The sequence below is a fragment of the Sceloporus undulatus genome, chromosome 6 (assembly GCF_019175285.1).
Source record: "Sceloporus undulatus isolate JIND9_A2432 ecotype Alabama chromosome 6, SceUnd_v1.1, whole genome shotgun sequence".
NCBI classification, from domain to species: domain Eukaryota; kingdom Metazoa; phylum Chordata; class Lepidosauria; order Squamata; family Phrynosomatidae; genus Sceloporus; species Sceloporus undulatus.
Window position 1 is genome coordinate 106,041 of NC_056527.1, and position 17,842 is coordinate 123,882.

The 17,842-nt window shown below is 60.9% G+C and overlaps 2 protein-coding genes across 3 annotated transcripts in view; both read left to right on the forward strand.

The window, feature by feature from the left end:
- The window catches only part of TMUB1 (transmembrane and ubiquitin like domain containing 1), a 162,211-nt gene that overhangs the window by 28,071 nt on the left and 116,298 nt on the right, over positions 1 to 17,842 (forward strand). The window lies entirely within an intron of this gene.
- Positions 8,417 to 15,945, forward strand: LOC121934572 (ATP-binding cassette sub-family F member 2). The gene is made up of 13 exons (XM_042475165.1): positions 8,417 to 8,648; positions 10,984 to 11,166; positions 11,314 to 11,485; positions 11,577 to 11,672; positions 11,770 to 11,872; positions 11,988 to 12,083; positions 12,257 to 12,376; positions 12,463 to 12,552; positions 12,640 to 12,750; positions 12,829 to 12,891; positions 13,256 to 13,384; positions 15,104 to 15,307; positions 15,719 to 15,945. The coding sequence occupies exons 1-13, from the start codon at positions 8,417 to 8,419 to the stop codon at positions 15,854 to 15,856; spliced, it is 1,737 nt and encodes a 578-aa protein (XP_042331099.1). The 3' UTR covers positions 15,857 to 15,945.

Here is a 17,842-nt window from a genome sequence, read left to right on the forward strand (position 1 = left end):
CTGCCATTCCCTTCCTCTCCTCCTTTGCTTCATCCCACTGCATTCCCTTCCTCTCCTTTTGCTTCCCTCCCACTGCCATTCCCTTCCTCTCCTTTTGCTTCATCCCACTGCCATTCCCTTTCGCTCCTCCTTTTGTCATCCCACTGCCATTCCCTTCCTCTCTTTTGCTTTCATCCCACTGCCATTCCCTTCCTTCCTCTTTTGCTTCACCACCATTCCTTCCTCTCCTTTTGTCATCCATGCCATTCCTTCCTCCTCCTTTTGCTTCCTCCCACGCCATTCCCTTCCTCCTCCTTTTGCTTCATCCACTGCATTCTTTCTCTCCTTTGCTTCATCCACTGCTTCCCCCCCTCCCTTCCTTCCTCCTTTTGTCTCTCCCTTCCTTCCTTCCTCTCTCCTTTGCTTCATCCCACTGCCATTCCCTTCCTTCCTCCTTTTGCTTCATCCCACTGCCATTCCCTGTCCTTCTCTCCTTTTGCTTCATCCCACTGCATTCCCTTCCTCTCTCCTTTTGCTTCATCCCACTGCCTCCCTTCCTCTCCTCCTTTTGCTTCACCCACTGCCATTCCTTTCTTCTCCTCCTTTTGCTTCCTCCCATGCCATTCCCTTCCCTCTCCTTTTGCTTCATCCCACTGCCATCTCCCTTCCGCCTCCTCCTTGCTTCCATCCCACTGCCATTCCCTCTCCTCCTTTTGTTCAATCCCCCTCATTCCCTTCTTCTCCTCTTTTGCTTCTCCACTGCCATTCCCTTCCTCTCTCTTTGCTTATCCCACTGCCACTCCCTTCCTCTTTTGCTTCATCCACTGCACCCTCCTCTCTCCTATCCATGCATCATTCCTCCTTTGTTCATCCCACTGACCATCCCATTCCGCTCCTCCTTTTGCTCCATCCCACTGCCATCCCTCCCTCCTCCTTTGCTTATTCCCCGCCTTCCCTCCTCTCCTTTTGCTCATCCCATGCCATCCTCCTTCCTCCTTTTGCTTCATCCCTGCCTTCCCTTCCTCTCCTTTGCTCATCCAGTGCCACTTCCCTCATCGGCACTCCTGCTTTTGCGTCATCCACTGCCATTCCCTTCCTCCTCTTTTGCTCATCCCATGCCATTCCTCCTCTCCTTGTCACCCCGCCTCCTCCTCTCCTTTTGCTTCATCCCACTGACTTCCCCTTCGCTCCTCCTTTTGCTTCATCCCACTCCATTCCTTCCTCTCCTTGCTTCATCCATGCCATTCCCTTCCTCTCCTTTTGCTTCATCCACTGCCATTCCCTTCCTCTCCTTTTGCTCATCCCATGCATTCTTTCTCTCCTTTTGCTTCATCCCACTGCCATTCCCTTCCTCCTCCTCCTTTGCTTCATCCCACTGCCATTCCATTTCGCTCTCCTTTTGCTTCATCCCCTGCCATTCCCTTCTTCTCCTCCTTTGCTTCATCCCACTGCCATTCCCTTCCTCTCCTCCTTTTGCTTCATCCCCTGCCATTCCCTCTCTCCTCCTTTGCTTCATCCCACTGCCCTTTCCCGTCCTCTCCCTTTTGCTTCATCCCACTGCCATTCCTTCCCTCCTCCTTTTGCTTCTCCCACTGCCATTCCCTTCTTCTCCTCCTTTGCCTTCATCCCATGCCCTTCCCTTCCTCCTCCTTTTGCTCTCACCCCTCCATCCTTCTTCTCCTCCTTTTGCTTCATCCCACTGCCATTCCTTCCCTCCTCCTTTTTCTTCATCCACTGCCATTCCCTTCGCTCCTCCTTTTGCTTCTCCCCACTGCCATTCCCTTCCTCTCCTTTTGCTTCATCCCACTGCCATCCCTTCTTCTCCTCCTTTTGTTCATCCCACTGCCATTCCTTCCTCTCCTTTTGCTTCATCCCACTGCCATTTCCCTTCCCTCTCCTTTTGCTTCATCCCACTGCCATTCCCTTCCCTCCTCCTTTGCTTCATCCCACTGCCATCCCTCTTCTCCTCCTTTTGCTTCATCCCACTGCCCTCCCTTCCTCTCCTCTTGTGTCATGGCTTTTTAGACCTAGCCAAAGGCAGGGAAACTTCAACTTTGTGAACAGCCTTTGTGGCTGAAGAGCGGGAGACATATGCTCCAAATAAAAGTCCGTTAACTCTAGGAATCGTGGAGGGAATGGGCAGAGGAGGCCAGGCCCAGTGGGCAGCCGTCTGCCGGCAGGGCAGCCCTCCTTCCTGGGTCGCCAGGGGTCACTGGCCAGAGCAGCCTCCGGTGCCTCCGGACCTGTCTCTGCAGCGCCCCCAGTGGCCAGCGGGCGAATGGCTCGGGAGAGCGTCCAGGGCCCTGGGGCCTCCTCCTCCTCCTCGCCTGGCAGACAGACAGACAGACAACTGGCGGACTGCAGGCTCCGTGCAAAACGCCCCTGCCCTGACTCTGCCTGGAGCCCCGCGGGGTTTTCTGGGCAAGGGTCCACTTGCTGCCCCTGAAACGGAGCCTCCGGCGCCTGGCACTCCTCGCCGGTCCCCCTCCAAGGACTAGCCAGGGCTGGCCCTGCTGAGCTTCCAGGCCAACGCCAGTCTGCTGTCCAGTATGGCGACCCATGGAAGAGGCGCTTTTGCCCGTCCTTCCCCCGCCAATAGAGCTCCGGCGCTGGCATGCCTTGGCGGCTCTCCATCATTCCCCGATTTGGAGAAAGGGGTTAAAAAGCTCAAGAAAGGCGCGACCCCCCCCCCAATACATAGAGACACGGCCTCCCCCTCGCGAGAGAGCAGCCCGGGCAGCGGAGGAGGAGAACGGGGACCCTCCCCTCGGCCCCCAAAGCCCCTGCCCCGACCCGGTCTTCCCCCAAGGGGGCTTCTCAAGGGTAGGCGGGGGGGGGGCTGCGAGGTTCCCGGGGCTCTTCCCGCCGCCCTCCGGAGGGTCTCCTCCCAGAAGGGCCCCCCAACCCGCCTCCCCGAATTGGCGGCCGGAGCCCCTTCCGCGGAAAGGGGCCGGGAGGGGGGCGGGTGCGTGGGCCCCGGGGGAGGAGGGGAGGCGCCCCCGCCTTTGACCCGGAGGGGGCTCCCCAGATAGGCCAAAGGGGTCCCAGAAGGAGGGCTGGCCTCTCCCGCCGCCGGAGGAGGAGGAAGGGTCTTTCGCTGGCGGTGTTGCCCGGTGCACCGGCCCTTCCCTCCCGCCCTCGTCCCCGGGCCCGGCTCACCCTCCGGACGCTCCTCGCCTGCGTCAGGCGGGGGCTCTGGGGGCGAGGCGCCGGGACAAAGGGCCAGCCGCCCACCCTCCGTCCGCCGGAGAGAGAGACCGAGCCCCGCCGCCTCTTCCCGGCCAAAGGATGCTCCTGCTTCCTCCTCCGCCGCCGCCGCCGCCCGTCGGGTTTCCATGGGAACCGCATAATAGGCCCACTTTCCCCGTTGCGGGAGATGGCGAGGAGAGGAGGGCACCCAAACCCCCCGCCGCAGGGGACCCTCCCAAGGAGACTCTCCCTCCCTCGCGAAGCCCCTTCCCCTCCCCGCCCGGCCCCGACGTCTGTGGCGAAAGGCCCGGGGGCTCAGGGGCAGGGGCCTCCGGGGCCCGGAACCTCCAAAGGTCATCCTCCGGCCCAGAGCAAAGCCACCAGAGGCTCGGGGGCCGGAGGGGGCCTTCCTTCGGGCGGCGCCTGGCTCCTCTGGTCCGGTCCTGTCCGTTCCGGGAAGGAGCTCCTCCTCTCCATACAAGCCCACCCTGAAAGGAAGAGGCCTGGTCCGGGGCTCCTGGCCCTCCGCCTCTCGCCCCCCGTTTTCCGGGCGAGGGAAGCCCCGCTCCTTCTCCGACAAGAGAAGTCAGGGTCCCCTGGCGGTCTCCCATCCGAGTCCCAACCCGGGCTGACCCTGCTTAGCCTCCGAGGCCTTTGGGACATTTGAGCCAAGCACAGCCGCCTCCCCTGGCCTGCTGGGGTGATGGAGCTCCAGCCCCGAACGGGAGAAGCCAGGAAGAGAGTGACACACAAACGCCCCCCCCCCAAAACTGACCCCGAGGCTCACCGAAGTCCCCCCCCCCCCTTAACCCTCTTTGCCGCCGCAGAGCCAGGCCGCGGCGCCTCCGTTCTCGATGGACTCCAACTCCATGATCCCCACGCGCTGCCCTTGCCCTGTGGCGCCTGGCAGGACTTTGGCCAGCCCTCCCCCCAAGAGACACGGACAGGCCTTCACGCTCCCCCCCAAGAAGGGGGCAGGCAGCCGCTTCCGGCGGGCCCTGCTCCGTTCCCTCGGCGCCCAGGGGGACTCGGTTTCCCAGGAGGCACCGGGAGGGAGTCGGGCGGGGGCCGCCGGGGCCTGTAGTCCCGCGCAGGCTGCTTTGAGGACTCGGCCTTCCCGCGGCGCCCCGGGGCCCGGCGTCCGTGACGTTTCGCGCGCCCATTGGCTGAGGCGGGCGGCGACGAAGGGGGCGGGGCGTGCGCACGCGGGGCGGCGCAGTTCTGTGTTCGACAGAAAGGAAAGCGCCGGCGCGGCGGAGCCGGGAGCGGAGAGAACGCCAAGGAACGGAGAGAGAAGGCAGGAAAAGGGTCGGGGGGCGGCTGGGAGGCCCGGGGGAGGCAGGAAGTCCCCTTCTCCCTTCCTCGGTTCCCCGTCGCCTGGGCCCTGACCGCCTCCCCTTCCTCCTCCGCCCAGGACCTGCTGGCCCTCGCTGTCTGTTCGCCATGCCTCGGACCTGGCCACGAAGAAGGCGCCAGAAGAAGAGGCGGCCACAGGCCCGGCAGCGGCCCAGGACGACCGAGACACCGCGCCAACCGCCGCGCCGAGGCCCAGGCCACGCCGGCGCCCCACGACGGCACGGGGACAGCAGCAGCCCCAACGGCACCGCCCGGCCGGCAGGTGGGGGCCAGGGACCGGGGCGGCCTTCCCCTCCCTCCCGGCCAATGGCCGAGGGAGGGGGGGGCCCGGCCTCCCATGTCTCCCGCTTCCATCTCGGGGGCCCTGGAGGCGTTTTGGGCTGAAGGGGGGAAGGGTCAGCCCCACGGCCCCAACCCTCTCCTCTCCCCCCCAGCCCTTCAGCTCGCAGACCCTGGTGTTGGGCTGAAGGAGGGGGAGGGTCTGAGGGGAGGCCTCAGGGGGAAGGGTCAGCCCCACGGCCCCCAACCCCTCCTCTCCCCCAGCCTTCATCTCGCAGAACCTGGTGTTTGGGCTGAGGAGGGTGGGGTTGAGGGGGAAGGGTCAGCCCCACGGCCCCCAACCCCTCCTCTCCCCCCCAGCCTTCATCTCACAGACCCTGGTGTTTGGGCTGAAGGGGGAGAAGGGTCTGAGGGGGAGGCCTCAGGGGAAGGGTCAGCCCACGGCCCCAACCCTCTCCTCTCCCCCCCAGCCTTCATTCCCCAGACCCTGGGTTTGGGCTGAAGGAGGGAGAGGGTCTGCGGGGGAGGCCTCAGGGGGAGGGTCAGCCCCCACGGCCCCCAACCTCTCCTCTCCCCCCAGCCTTCATCTCACAGACCCTGGAGACAATGGGCTGAGGAGGGGGAGGGTCTGAGGGGATGGCCTCAGGGGGAAGGTCAGCCCCACAGCCCCCAACCCTCTCCTCTCCCCCCAGCCTTCATCTCGCAGACCCTGGTGTTTTGGGTGAAGGAGGGGGAGGGTTGAGGGGGGAGGCCTCAGGTGGAAGGTCAGCCCCACGGCCCCAACCCTCCTCTTCCCCCCAGCCTTCATCTCGCCGACCCTGGTGTTTTGGCTGAAGGGGGGGAGGGTCTGAGGGGGAGGGCCTCAGGGGGAGGGTCAGCCCCACGGCCCCCAAACCCTCTCCTCTCCCCCCCGCCTTCATCTCGCAGACCTGGTGTTTGGGCTGAAGGAGGGGGGAGTGTCTGAGGGGGAAGGGTCAGCCCCACGGGGCCCCAACCCTTCTCCTCTCCCCCCAGCTTCATCTCACAACCTGGAGGCGTTGGGCTGAAGGAGGGGGAGGGTCTGAGGGGGAAGGGTCAGCCCACGGCCTCCAACCCTCTCCTCTCCCCCCAGCCTTCATCTCACAGGACCTGGTGTTTGGGGTGAAGGAGGAGAGGGTCTGAGGGGGAGGCCTCAGGGGGAAGGTCAGCCCCACGGCCCCCAACCTCTCCTCTCCCCCCCAAGCTTCATCTACAGACCTGGGTCGTGGGCTGAAAGAGGGGGAGGTGAGGGGGAGGGTCAGCCCACGGCCCCCAACCCTCTCCTCTCCCCCCAGCCTTCATCTCGCAGACCTGGTGTGTGCTGAAGGAGGGGGAGGGTCTGGGGGGAAGGGTCAGCCCCCCTGGCCCCCAACCCTCTCCTCTCCCCCCCCGCTCCATCTCACAGACCCTGGAGGCGTTGGGCTGAAGGAGGGGGAGGGTCTGAGGGGGAAGGGTCAGCCCCACGGGCCTCCAACCCTCTCCTCTCCCCCCCCAGCCTTCATCTCACAGACCCTGGTGTTTGGGGCTGAAGGAGGGAGAGGGTCTGAGGGGAGGCCTCAGGGGGGGTCAGCCCCACGGCCCCCCAACCCTCTCTCTCCCCCCAGCCTTCATCTCACAGACCCTGGAGGCGTTGTTGGCTGCTAGAGGAGGGGGAGGGTCCTGAGGGGGAAGGGTCCGCCCCCACGGCCTCCAACCCTCTCCTCTCCCCCCCAGACTTCATCTCACAGACCCTGGTGTTTGGGCGTGAAGGAGGGGAGGGTCTGAGGGGGAGGCCTCAGGGAAGGGTCAGCCCCACCGCCCCCAAACCTCTCCTCTCCCCCCCAGCCTTCATCTCCGCAGCCCTGGTGTTTGGGCTGAAGGAGGGGGAGGTGTCTTGAGGGGGAAGGGTCAGCCCCACGGCCCCCAACCCTCTCCTCTCCCCCCCAGCCTTCATCTCAAGACCCTGGAGGCGTTGGGCTGAAGGAGGGGGGTTGTGGGGAAGGGTCAGCCCCACGGCCTCCAACCTCTCCTCTCCCCCCCAGCCTTCATCTCACAGACCCTGTGTTTGGGCTGAAGGAGGGAGAGGGTCTGAGGGGAGGCTCAGGGGGAAGGGTCAGCCCCACGGCCCCCAACCCTCTCCTCTCCCCCCAGCCTTCATCTCGCAGACCTGGGTTGGGCTGGAGGAGGGGGAGGGTTCTGAGGGGGTAGGGTCCGCCCAACAGACCCAACCCTCTCCTCTCCCCCCCAGCCTTCATCTCGCAGACCTGGAGGCGATGGGCTGAAGGGAGGGGAGGGTCTGAGGGGGAAGGGTATCCCCCCCAGACCCCAACCCCTCTTCCTCTCCCCCCAGCCTTCATCTCCACGACCTGGTGTTGGGCTGAGGGGGAGAGGGCTGAGGGGGAGGCTCAGGGGGAGGGTCAGCCCCACGGGCCCCCAACCCTCTCCTCTCCCCCAGCCTTCAATGTCGCAGACCCTGGAGACGAGGGCTGAAGGAGGGGGCTGGTCTGAGGGGGAAGGCGTCGCCCCACGGCCCCCAAACCCTCTCCTCTCCCCCCCAGCCTTCATCTCGCAGACCCTGGAGGCGATTGGCTGAAGAGGGGGGCTGGTCTGAGGGGGAAGGGTCAGCCCCACGGCCCCCAACCTCTCCCTCTCCCCCCCAGCCTCATCTCGCAGACCCTGGAGACGATGGGCTGAAGGAGGGGGAGGGTCTGAGGGGGAGGCCTCCGGGGGAAGGGTCAGCCCCACGGCCCCCAAACCCTCTCCTCTCCCCCCCAGCCTTCATCTCGCAGACCCTGGTGTTTGGGCTGAAGGAGGGGGAGGGTCTGAGGGGGAGGCCTCCAGGGGGAAGGGTCAGCCCCACGGCCCCAACCCTCTCCTCTCCCCCCACCTTCATCTCGCAGACCCTGGGTTTGGGCTGAAGCAGGGGGGGGTCTGAGTGGAGCCTCAGGGGGAGGGTCGGCCCCACGGCCCCCCAACCCTCTCCCTCCCCCCCCCCAGCCTTCATCTCGCAGACCTGGTGTTTGGGCTGAAGGAGGGCGCGGGTCTGAGGGGGAGGCTCAGGGGGAAGGGTCAGCCCACGGCCCCCAACCCCTCTCCTCTCCCCCCAGCCTTCACTCGCAGACCCTGGTATTGGGCTGGAGGAGGGGAGAGGGTCTGAGGGGGTAGGGTCAGCCCCACAGCCCCCAACCCTCTCCTCTCCCCCCCAGCCTTCATCTCGCAGACCTGGAGGCGTTGGGCTGAAGGAGGGGAGGGTCTGAGGGGGAAGGTCAGCCCCACAGGACCCCAACCTCTCCTCTCCCCCCCCACTTCATCTCGCAGACCCTGGAGGCGATGGGCTGAAGGAGGGGGAGGGTCTGGGGGGAAGGGTCAGCCCCCAACCCTCTCCCTCCCCCCCAGGCCTTCATCTCGCCGGACCTGGAGCGATGGGCTGAAGGAGGGGGCTGGTCTGAGGGGGAAGGGTAGCCCCCATGGCCCCCAACCCTCTCCTCTCCCCCCCAGCCTTCATCTCGCAGACCCTGGAGGCGTTGGGCTGAAGGAGGGGGCTGGTCTGAGGGGGAGGGGTCACCCCATGGCCCCCCCCCCCCGCACCCCAGACTCTGACGGGTCTCTTCCCCCCATGCCTCCCCCCTTCGCAGCGGTGGATGCCATCTCGCAGGCGCTGGAGGAGTTTGAGCTGAAGAAGGCGGCCGCCCGGGCCGTGACGGGGGTCCTGGCCTCCCACCCGAACAGCACCGACGTCCACGTCATCAACCTCTCCCTCACGTTCCACGGACAGGAGCTGCTCAGCGACACCAAGCTGGAGCTCAATTCCGGCCGGCGATACGGACTCATCGGCCTCAACGGCACTGGTGGGCCCTGGTGGAGGGTGGGTGGGCGGGCAGCCGGGAGAGAGGACGGAAGGGGGCCCGGGCCCTCGGCTGAGCTCAGGGACCTCCCTCACGGGGCCCTAGAGGTGGCCCTTCTCAGGAGGCTCCTGGTGGCGCTCTGGTGCTTCCACCAACCCTCAGGGCAGCCTGCCCCTTTGCAAGGAGTGCGGGGGGGGCGGTGGAAGCACTATCCCTGTCCCAGGATCAGACCCTCTGTGAACTCCATGCAAAGCCCTCAGCTTACCATGGCGTAGCGGTGGTCCTTTGTGAGGAAAGCCTTACCTCTGCAGTGCCAAGGGGGAAGGGGTGCCTGGGCCCAGGCAGGGATCCAGGAGAACACCAGTCATTGAACACGAGACACAGACACCAGGGCCACCTTCCCTGGTTTGTGTTAGATTAATCTGAAACTAGGAACGAAGCGTGGAAGAGCACTTTGCTCTCCGTCTGCCTGGCAGAGCAGGCTAGCCCTTGCCTCCTCTTCTCACTGTGACAGAAGCCGGCACCCGCTTTGTGCCTTTTTGCAACTGCATTTGCATTGCTTTTTGGGAACTCACTGAGAACTGGGGGCTTGTGTGGCCCCAGCACACATCCACACAATTAAGTACCACTCCTCTGAGGCCCCCAGGTTCGTTCTAGGCTGAATTGGGAGAATAGAAAGATTGTGATTGCCCACCACCCCTTCGTGAGAGCAGACCCCCGCCACACACACACACACACACACACACACACACACGTAAGCTCTGGCAGCCCAAAGGATCACAGCAGAAGGGGCCCCAGGCCCCTCCTAGGCAGCCAGGGAGCCAAAGGGCCTCCTTTCTTGAGCGCCCCAAAGGGTTCAGCACCACTCCAGGTGGAAACAGTTGACCCGTTTGGAGTGGTTTCCTAAACCATTGTATCAGAAGGCTGTAGGAGTTTTGCAAGCGTCGGGTGACAATGTTATCTCAGCTTCAGCAGAACTAGAGAGTACTTTTTTTCTTTTTAGCGCGGGGGTTAGCAACCTACGGCCCGTGGGCCGGATCCGGCCCGGTGAGGCCTTGGGACTGGCCCCAGCCCGGTCCTGCCGCCGATTGCCTCCCCCGCCGCAGCTTCCGCACTGCTCCGGGCACCATTTTGAGTTCTAAAATGGCGGCCGAAGTCTCACGTGACCTTTCCCGTTGCGGGGCAGGACAGGCCATTTTGTTTTTTACTTTAAAATATGATGTGTGCGGTGTATGTAGGAATTATTAATTAATTTATTTAAATATCTGAAAAATTATTTACTTATTTATTTTTTGGCTCAAAAAGGTTGCCTACCCCTGCTTTAGAGGTTAGAAGTTTGAACATGGGTCCAAAACACACTGTTTGAGATGGCTTTAACTGCTCTGGCTTAATCTTAGAGGGTCCCGGGAATGCAATGCAAATACATGTAATAGTAGTAGTTTTGTGAGACACCAGACAGCTCTGGTTCCACAATAAACCATTTCCAGAGCTCCCAACACTAAGCCAGGGCAGTTAAAGCGGTCTCAAACTGGTTTATTCTTGTAGTGCGTTTCGGATTGTAATCTAAATCTATCAGAAGAGCATCTAGTCGTCCCAATATTGATTGGAAAAGATGTAGTAGAATAAAAATTATATTTGATTTTTAAGGCAGGTATTAGTCCAACGGAAAAGCTGATTCCTTGTATAAGGAAAGGCATGAAGTGCTTGGGATAAAGCTTATTGTTAAAAGATACCTTCTCAGTCATAGCTTGTGGTCCCACAATGACAGCGCAGGTGAGATCTCTTTTAACATGTGTTTAAGGGGGGAAGTGGGGCTCCTTGCGCAGGCAAATGCAGCTCCCGTCCTGGACTTCCATGGCCCTCTGCCCACTTTGTATCCCATGCCAGTCTCCCTTTGGGTCCAGTGATACGTAAAGATCCATCGCAGTGTTTGTGAATGGTGTTTTGGGAGGGGTGCCTTGCAAGGGCGGGGACCTTTTTCACATCCGCAGCTCTTCAGGATGCAGTGGGGCATCCCTTTGGGCTGGCTTCTTCTGAGTGGTGCCAGTCAGTTGGCCCTTCTGTGTGAACCGCAGGGTGAGCTTCATAAGCTTTTCCTTCAGAAGAAGGCATCGTCTCCACCAATGGCCTGAACCATGGATCTGACCCCTTTGTGCTCTTCGAAAAGGAGCCTAGAAATGGTATCCAGTGTTAGACCCTAAGACGCATTGCCCAGCGCCAGCTGAAGGTCCAGGAAAAGGCCAACCCAGGCAGGCCAGGGTGGCACTGGGCCCTTGTGTGGTGTTTTGGGAGCAGGCCAGCTGACCAAAGGGGTGCCCCTCTCCTCTAACTCCACCAGGAAAGTCCATGTTGCTGTCTGCCATCGGGAAGCGGGAGGTGCCCATCCCTGAGCACATAGACATCTACCACCTGACCCGAGAAATGCCTCCCAGCGACAAGACGCCCCTGCAGTGCGTGATGGAGGTGGACACAGAGAGAGCCATGCTGGAGCGGGAGGCCGAGCGCCTGGCCCACGAGGATGGTAATAGACCTTTGGATGAATGGGCAGCCTCTGGGGCTGGGGGGCAGAGGCGGTGAGGGATAGCCCCCTTCAAGACTTTCTCCACAGGGGGGTGGGGAGGCAGAGCTGCGGAGGCTCCAATCACTGACCCCCTCTTCCCCAAAACAGCAGAGTGTGAGAAGCTGCTGGAACTGTATGAGCGGCTGGAGGAGCTGGATGCTGACAAGGCGGAGATGCGTGCCTCCCGGATCCTCCACGGCCTGGGCTTCACCCCCCTCATGCAGCGCAAGAAGCTCAAGGACTTCAGTGGGGGCTGGCGCATGCGGGTAGCTTTGGCCAGGTGAATGCTAGGGCCAAGCTAGGTGGAAGGATGGGGGCAGGAGTTCTCCCCACTGCCCCATCCTCACCACAGCCCCCTCCTCCCCTCCCAGGGCTCTCTTCATCCGGCCCTTCATGCTGCTCCTGGACGAGCCCACGAACCACCTGGACCTGGACGCCTGTGTGTGGCTGGAGGAGGAGCTCAAAACGTGAGTGTGGGGGTGGGAAGGGGGGCTGGTGTGGAGCCCTTTTGTCCCCGTTGGCCCTCACACACACACACACACCACCTGGCCTTCGTCCTTGCAGGTTCAAGCGCATCCTGGTGCTGATCTCCCATTCCCAGGACTTCCTCAACGGCGTCTGCACCAACATCATCCACATGCACAACCGGAAGCTCAAGTACTACACAGTAAGTAGGAGCTGGAGCCCTTCCCTGCATGGATCTTTGGGTCTGGGGTCTCTTGGGGGGTGGGACCCACAAAGGCCGGGAGAGAGACACACAGTGAGCCCTGCTCTTCCTACAGGGCAACTATGACCAGTATGTCAAAACTCGGCTGGAGCTGGAGGAGAACCAGATGAAGCGGTTCCACTGGGAGCAGGACCAGATCTCCCACATGAAGGTGACTCCCCCTCCCACTGGCCTCAGCCTTCCGCACCACCAGGCTCTTTCCTCACGCAGCTGATCAGTCCTCTGCCCAGGTTTCATTCCTGGGAAAGAGGGAGGTAGCGTGGCCCTTCCCTGGCGCATGTATGCACCGTATGCGAGCCCCTTTCCCCCTCGGCTGTATTGCAGAATTACATTGCCCGCTTTGGCCACGGGAGCGCCAAGTTGGCCCGCCAGGCCCAGAGCAAAGAGAAGACCCTCCAGAAGATGATGGCTTCAGGGCTGACTGAACGGGTCATCACCGACAAGGTTAGGCCCACCGTATTGGGAAGGGGAGGATCTGGGGGAGCTTTGTGTGGCCCTCCTGAGACTGACTGGGGTCATCTCCTCCGCAGACCCTTTCCTTCTACTTCCCTTCGTGTGGCAAGATTCCTCCACCAGTCATCATGGTGCAGAACGTGAGCTTCAAATACAGCAAAGACGGGGTGAGCAAGAGTGTAAAAATGGGGGCAGGGGGCTTGCCCAGCTCCATGTTCATGCACTCACTGTCCCTCTTTTTTGGGGGGGATCAGCCCTGGATTTACAACAACCTGGAGTTTGGCATTGACCTGGACACGCGGGTGGCCCTTGTGGGGCCCAACGGGGCCGGAAAATCGACACTTCTCAAGCTCCTCACGGGGGAGGTAAGCCACCCCCCAGAATCAGGGCAGGGCAGGGCAGGGGGGCAAGGAAAGGCTGACGGGTGTTTCCCCTCCCCCCAGCTTCTGCCCACGGACGGCATGATCCGCAAGCACTCGCACGTCAAGATCGGCAGATACCACCAGGTATGCAGGGGCACAGCTGGCTCCTCTCTGGCTCCTGGCCTTAGCCTGGGGGGGAGGCAAAGTGGGGGTCCCACACCAGCCCAGCCTTGTGAGTGGAGGTGGGAAGCACAATCCCTTTCTCGGAGGGGCCAACAAGCGGAGCAGAGCCTCTCTTTCCTGGGGAAGGGCATGGGGGGATTATCGGTTGGGGACAGACTGGAGCTCCTTCTAAGGCTGAAATGGGGGGAAGGGGTTGTGGGGTGAGCCCTGGATTTGGAGAAACTGGGGAGTTTGGCCTTGGCTTCTGGTATTCTTGTGGGGGCAGGGCAGTGGTGGGGGCTTCTCTGAGGCTCTTCCGTCCCCCTCCATTCCCCCCCTCCCACAGCATTTGCAAGAGCAGCTGGATCTGGACCTCTCCCCCTTGGAGTACATGATGAAGTGCTACCCAGAGATCAAGGAGAAGGAGGAGATGCGAAAGGTCATTGGCCGCTACGGACTGACCGGGAAGCAGCAGGTGAGGGGGGGCAGTGGAGTGGGAGGGGCACATCCCTGGCCCTTTCAAGAACCAAGGGCCCCATTTCCAGCTCTTGGGAGGCAACCACTGCTGTGAGAAGGCCCCTCTGGGGTTTTTCACTTTCGGGGGGGGGGGGGAATTCAAAGCCAAAGAGGCTGATCCTTCAAGGGAGTGGCCCCTGTAACCGGACCCCCTTCGCCCCAGGCTCCATCCCAAAGAGAGGAGAGGCATGCTGGGGGCTGGACAGGTAATGGCGGAGGGGGGTGCCTGGACCACTGCAACCAAGAGCCCTGTTGAGGGAGTTGGCGGAGGGAGGGGGGAAGTTCCGGGCTTGGAGCATTTTCCTCATAAATTCATGAGTGGTGGAAGAGTCAGGAAGGGTCACCTAATCCAACCCCGTCCCCCCACATCCTCCTTTGCCTCCTCCAACTGACTTGATGCCCCTTTGCTTCCCCTCTAAGGTGTGGGAGGGGGGTGCCTTCCCAGCCAGCGAAGGGTCCCTCTGTCCAATAGGGAGGGATTGCCACTCCATTGGCATTCGTAGTCTTCAAAGTGCTGTCTTTGACTTATAACACCCTATGTAGCCTGGGTCCAGCCTATTTGTAGGAGCCCCCCAGAGCATTCAGATCATTGGGAGAGGCCCCTCTCTGCCCCACCATCTTCCCAGGCGCGTTTGGTGGGCACAAGAGAGGGCCTTCTCAGTGACTGACTTCTCCCAAGCCCTGGAGAGGCCAAGACGGCTCCATCCCTGCTGTCCTTCCAGAGGCAGTTAAGGATATTCTTGTCTCGGCAGGTCTTTGCAAACGGATCAGGAATAGGGTTTCAAATTTTATTTGTTTTCTTTAAATTGATATTTAGATATTTTAATATTCTTGTACTGTTTTTAATTGTTGTTGGGAGAAAGGCAGGCTATAAGAAAATAACACAATAATAATAATGGGGAGGGGAGAGGAGGGGGCCTTTTGTTTCTTTAAACCAGTGATTCCCAAACTGCTCCTCCAGGTGTTTTGAACTTCAACTCCCAGATGTCTCTGCCAGGAATTCTGGGAGCTAAAATCCAAAACATCTGGAAGACTAAAGTTTGGGAGTTGTTGCTTTAAGTGACCCCACGCCTGCAGCCACAGAGAGTGTCCCCTGGAGCACTGGTCAGCCTCTTTCAGTGCCTCTGGACTTCTTGTGGATACACATGGCAACTGTGGCAGCTTTTGCCAGCCAGAGAAGGCTGGTGGATGGGCTAGTTGCCATTGCGGACACCATCTCCGAAGCCGGTTGGCTGTTATTGTCTGGGACACACAGGGGCTTCCGACTTTGGTTTTTAGAAAGGAAACGTAATCTTTGTATAAAAGAGTTAAGAAATCATCCATATTCAAACACAAACCAGTCATGACATTAAGAGAGAAGCAGTGACTCAGGGCGCTTTAGGCGCAACCTGTCTCAGGTCATGTTCGGAGCAGAACCCAGACAGAGCAGTCCATGGGGGTCCACAGTCTCCATACCTTTGGGGAAAGGAGGCCAACAGAGATCGGAAGAGACGGCTGGGGGCCAGGCGCTAGGGAGGGGGCTACGTAGGAGTAGAGTGTTGGGAAGGGACTTGTTCCCCCTCCCCATTTGGGGTATAACAATCCCCTTCCTGCTCCCACATCCTTCCTTCGCTGGGGGTCAGCTAGTCCAGCTGTGGCCTGATGCGTGTGGCTTTCCATTCATCCCTCTGGCTGGCAGGTGAGCCCAATCCGCAACCTCTCCGATGGGCAGAAGTGCCGCGTCTGCTTCGCCTGGCTGGCCTGGCAAAACCCCCACATGCTCTTCCTGGACGAGCCCACCAACCACCTGGATATCGAGACCATCGACGCCCTGGCCGATGCCATCAGCGACTTTGAGGGGGGCATGATGCTGGTCAGCCATGACTTCCGGCTCATCCAGCAGGTCAGGAGGAGCATGGCCCCTCAGGAGGGCATCTGCCAACGGGATGGGTGGGCGTCTCTGGTGCCCCTCTGCAGGCTTGGCTCACGGGGAATTTTGTGACCTCCTGTGCCTGGAGGGCCAGCAACCCAGAAAGCCTTCTTGCAGGGCTTTGTGGGGCCCACAGGAAGCTCCTCTCCCCCGATGCCAATTTTCCACACCACAAGGGCTGCCTGGACACTCCGTGCCAAAACAGTTTAAGTGCAGCCCCCGGCATGCCTTGTCGTAGGTGAAAGACGCTCTGGGGTCCTGGCTTATCACCTCAAGAGAAAGGCCATGGGACCTCAGGGGGAGGGGCTGCACCCCCAGTGGGTCCTCCGTGGGTCCAGGCTGCCCCCCACTTGCCCCCTAACTCCCTCCCTTCCTGTCTGGCAGGTGGCCCAGGAGATCTGGGTGTGTGAGAAGCAGACCATCAGCAAGTGGCCCGGCGACATCCTTTCCTACAAGGAGCATCTCAAGTCCAAGCTGCTGGATGAGGAGCCAGCGCTCACCAAGAAGACCCACAGCGTCTGAGCCTCACAGCAGGCAGGGTGGGGGGTGGTTGGGTCTTTCCCCAGAGACTGGTAAACCCCCCACCCCACCCAACCCTCCGGGGTCCGAAAGGACCCCCCCCCCCGTTTTTTCTTTTTCCCCCCCCCCGGCGCCCCCCCCCCCCCCCCCCCCCCCCCACTGGGTCCCAGAGTCTCAGACAGCAGCCCCTCGCCCCCTTCCCCACTGCTGCCTCCACGGGTGGGATTCCCCCCAGACCCACCCTCGGCATGCAGAGGGACCCAGCCTCAGGGGCCCCTTCCAGCTTCCGTTTCCAGATTTCACTCCAACCACCACAGGCCTCGGTTTGTTAATAACAATTATTTATCAGTGTAATTGCCCAGCCTTTCTGAGGAGTATCAGTCAATAAAGAGGAAAACTGTTTCCAGAGTTCTGCCTGGCTTTTGGGGGGGGGAGGGGGAGGCCAAGCAGCAGCAGTTCTGCTCATTCAAGGATCTTCCCTGACCCCTGCACCATCCATAGGGCCACGCAAACATCCCTTTCTTTGGCTGAGGCCCAGCCAGGAAGAGCAAAGATGGGAGGAGCCCCTCAAAGAACGACTCTTGCATCTCCTGCCCCCAGGTCCTTCCTCCAGAGCCCTTCCCTTCGATAGACCACCGAGAAACTGGATTCCCACCCAGTGAGTTGGACCTGGAGGGAGGAAGTGTCCTAGTCCTGGGTCTCTGCTGGACAGGCGGGTGGGCATCTGTCCTGGCTGGGTTTGCCGTCCACTCAACTGACTGTCTAGTTACATAGAGAACATCTTTGCCCATTGTGGCACAGAGTGCGAGTCCTGCGGAGGAGAAGCCAGGCTGAGGAGAGGGAAAGCATGTGGGGCAAAGCCAAGACTGATCAGGGGTGACCTAAATTGCTTCCAAATCCACTTTGGTGAGGAAATTCATCAGAGGGAGCAGAGGCAAGGCCTTTAGGTAACTTTAAAAGCTGTGGTCTTTTGTCCAAACCCTAGCTCTGCGGATTGCGAGGCTCCAAGCGCAGTTTTATAGGGATAATAAAGGGCTGCAATATTTGCACAAAAGCACTGATGAGATAAAGGCCCCTTAAACTGGACCAAGAAGTTACAGGTTGGGCTGATATTTACCTGAAGTCAGGAATCCAATTCAGAGGGGAAGGGAGTCCGAGGCCAGCAATGAGAGAAGCCTCCTTGGGAATTAGGCAGTTCCACTTTCTGGCCTCACCCAAAACCGAAAGCAAAGAGCCAACGCCGCCTCCTTGCGCCTTTTCTCTTTGGGGGCAGATCCTTTGGGGATGCCTTGATTGAGAGTTCCTGCATGGCAGAATGGGGCTGGGCTGAATGGCCCTTGTGGTCCCTTCCAGCTCTACCAGTCTGATTCCATGGGAAGAAAGAGCAGAGAGCCTGGCACCAAGAGGGCAAGTAAAGGCAGCCATCCTAAGCAAAGAGCCACAGACAAGGGCCAGGGCCCTCCCTTTGGCAGACCATTGCCATTAAGGGGGGGGCATCCGGCTACGTCACTGTGCCCCTTTCAGGAAGGAGTTTGGCCAAAGAGGCCCTGGAGGAGGCTGGCCATAGTAACCTTGGCCCTCAGTCCCTTGAGCCTCCGTCGAGTTGCAGAAGCTAAAGGCCAGCGGATGCCAGGGGCCAGGGCAGGAGCCCTCGTGCTTCTCCGCTGAGGAAGTACCCCCTGCGGCTCCATTGCTGCCCAGGATCCACAACGGATCCAGTTCTGAAAAGTGCAGAGATGGGCGGCATTTGATGCCAACTAGCCTTTGGCGATGTGGCTTGATCCATTGGGAACCTGCAAGGCCCCAGGGGTCAGGAGGGAGGGCTGGCCGAAATGCAGGACCCGAAAGGCGCCTTGGGAGCCAAGCAGGGTCTGACCCGGCCAGTGCTTGGATGGGAGGCTGCCAAGGGAGGCAGGAACGGGCAAAACCCCTTCCGAGGATTCCTTGCCAGAGGAACCCCAGGAAATGCATGGCTTCGCCATAAGAGGC

Coding starts and splice junctions, on each gene's coding strand:
- LOC121934572 (XM_042475165.1), top strand. CDS start 8,417: ATGCCTCCCCCCTTCGCAGCGGTGGATGCCATCTCGCAGGCGCTGGAG. Junction 11,873..11,987: donor GGAAGCTCAAGTACTACACA/GTAAGTAGGAGC, acceptor CTCTTCCTACAG/GGCAACTATGACCAGTATGT. Junction 12,751..12,828: donor TCAAGCTCCTCACGGGGGAG/GTAAGCCACCCC, acceptor CCCTCCCCCCAG/CTTCTGCCCACGGACGGCAT.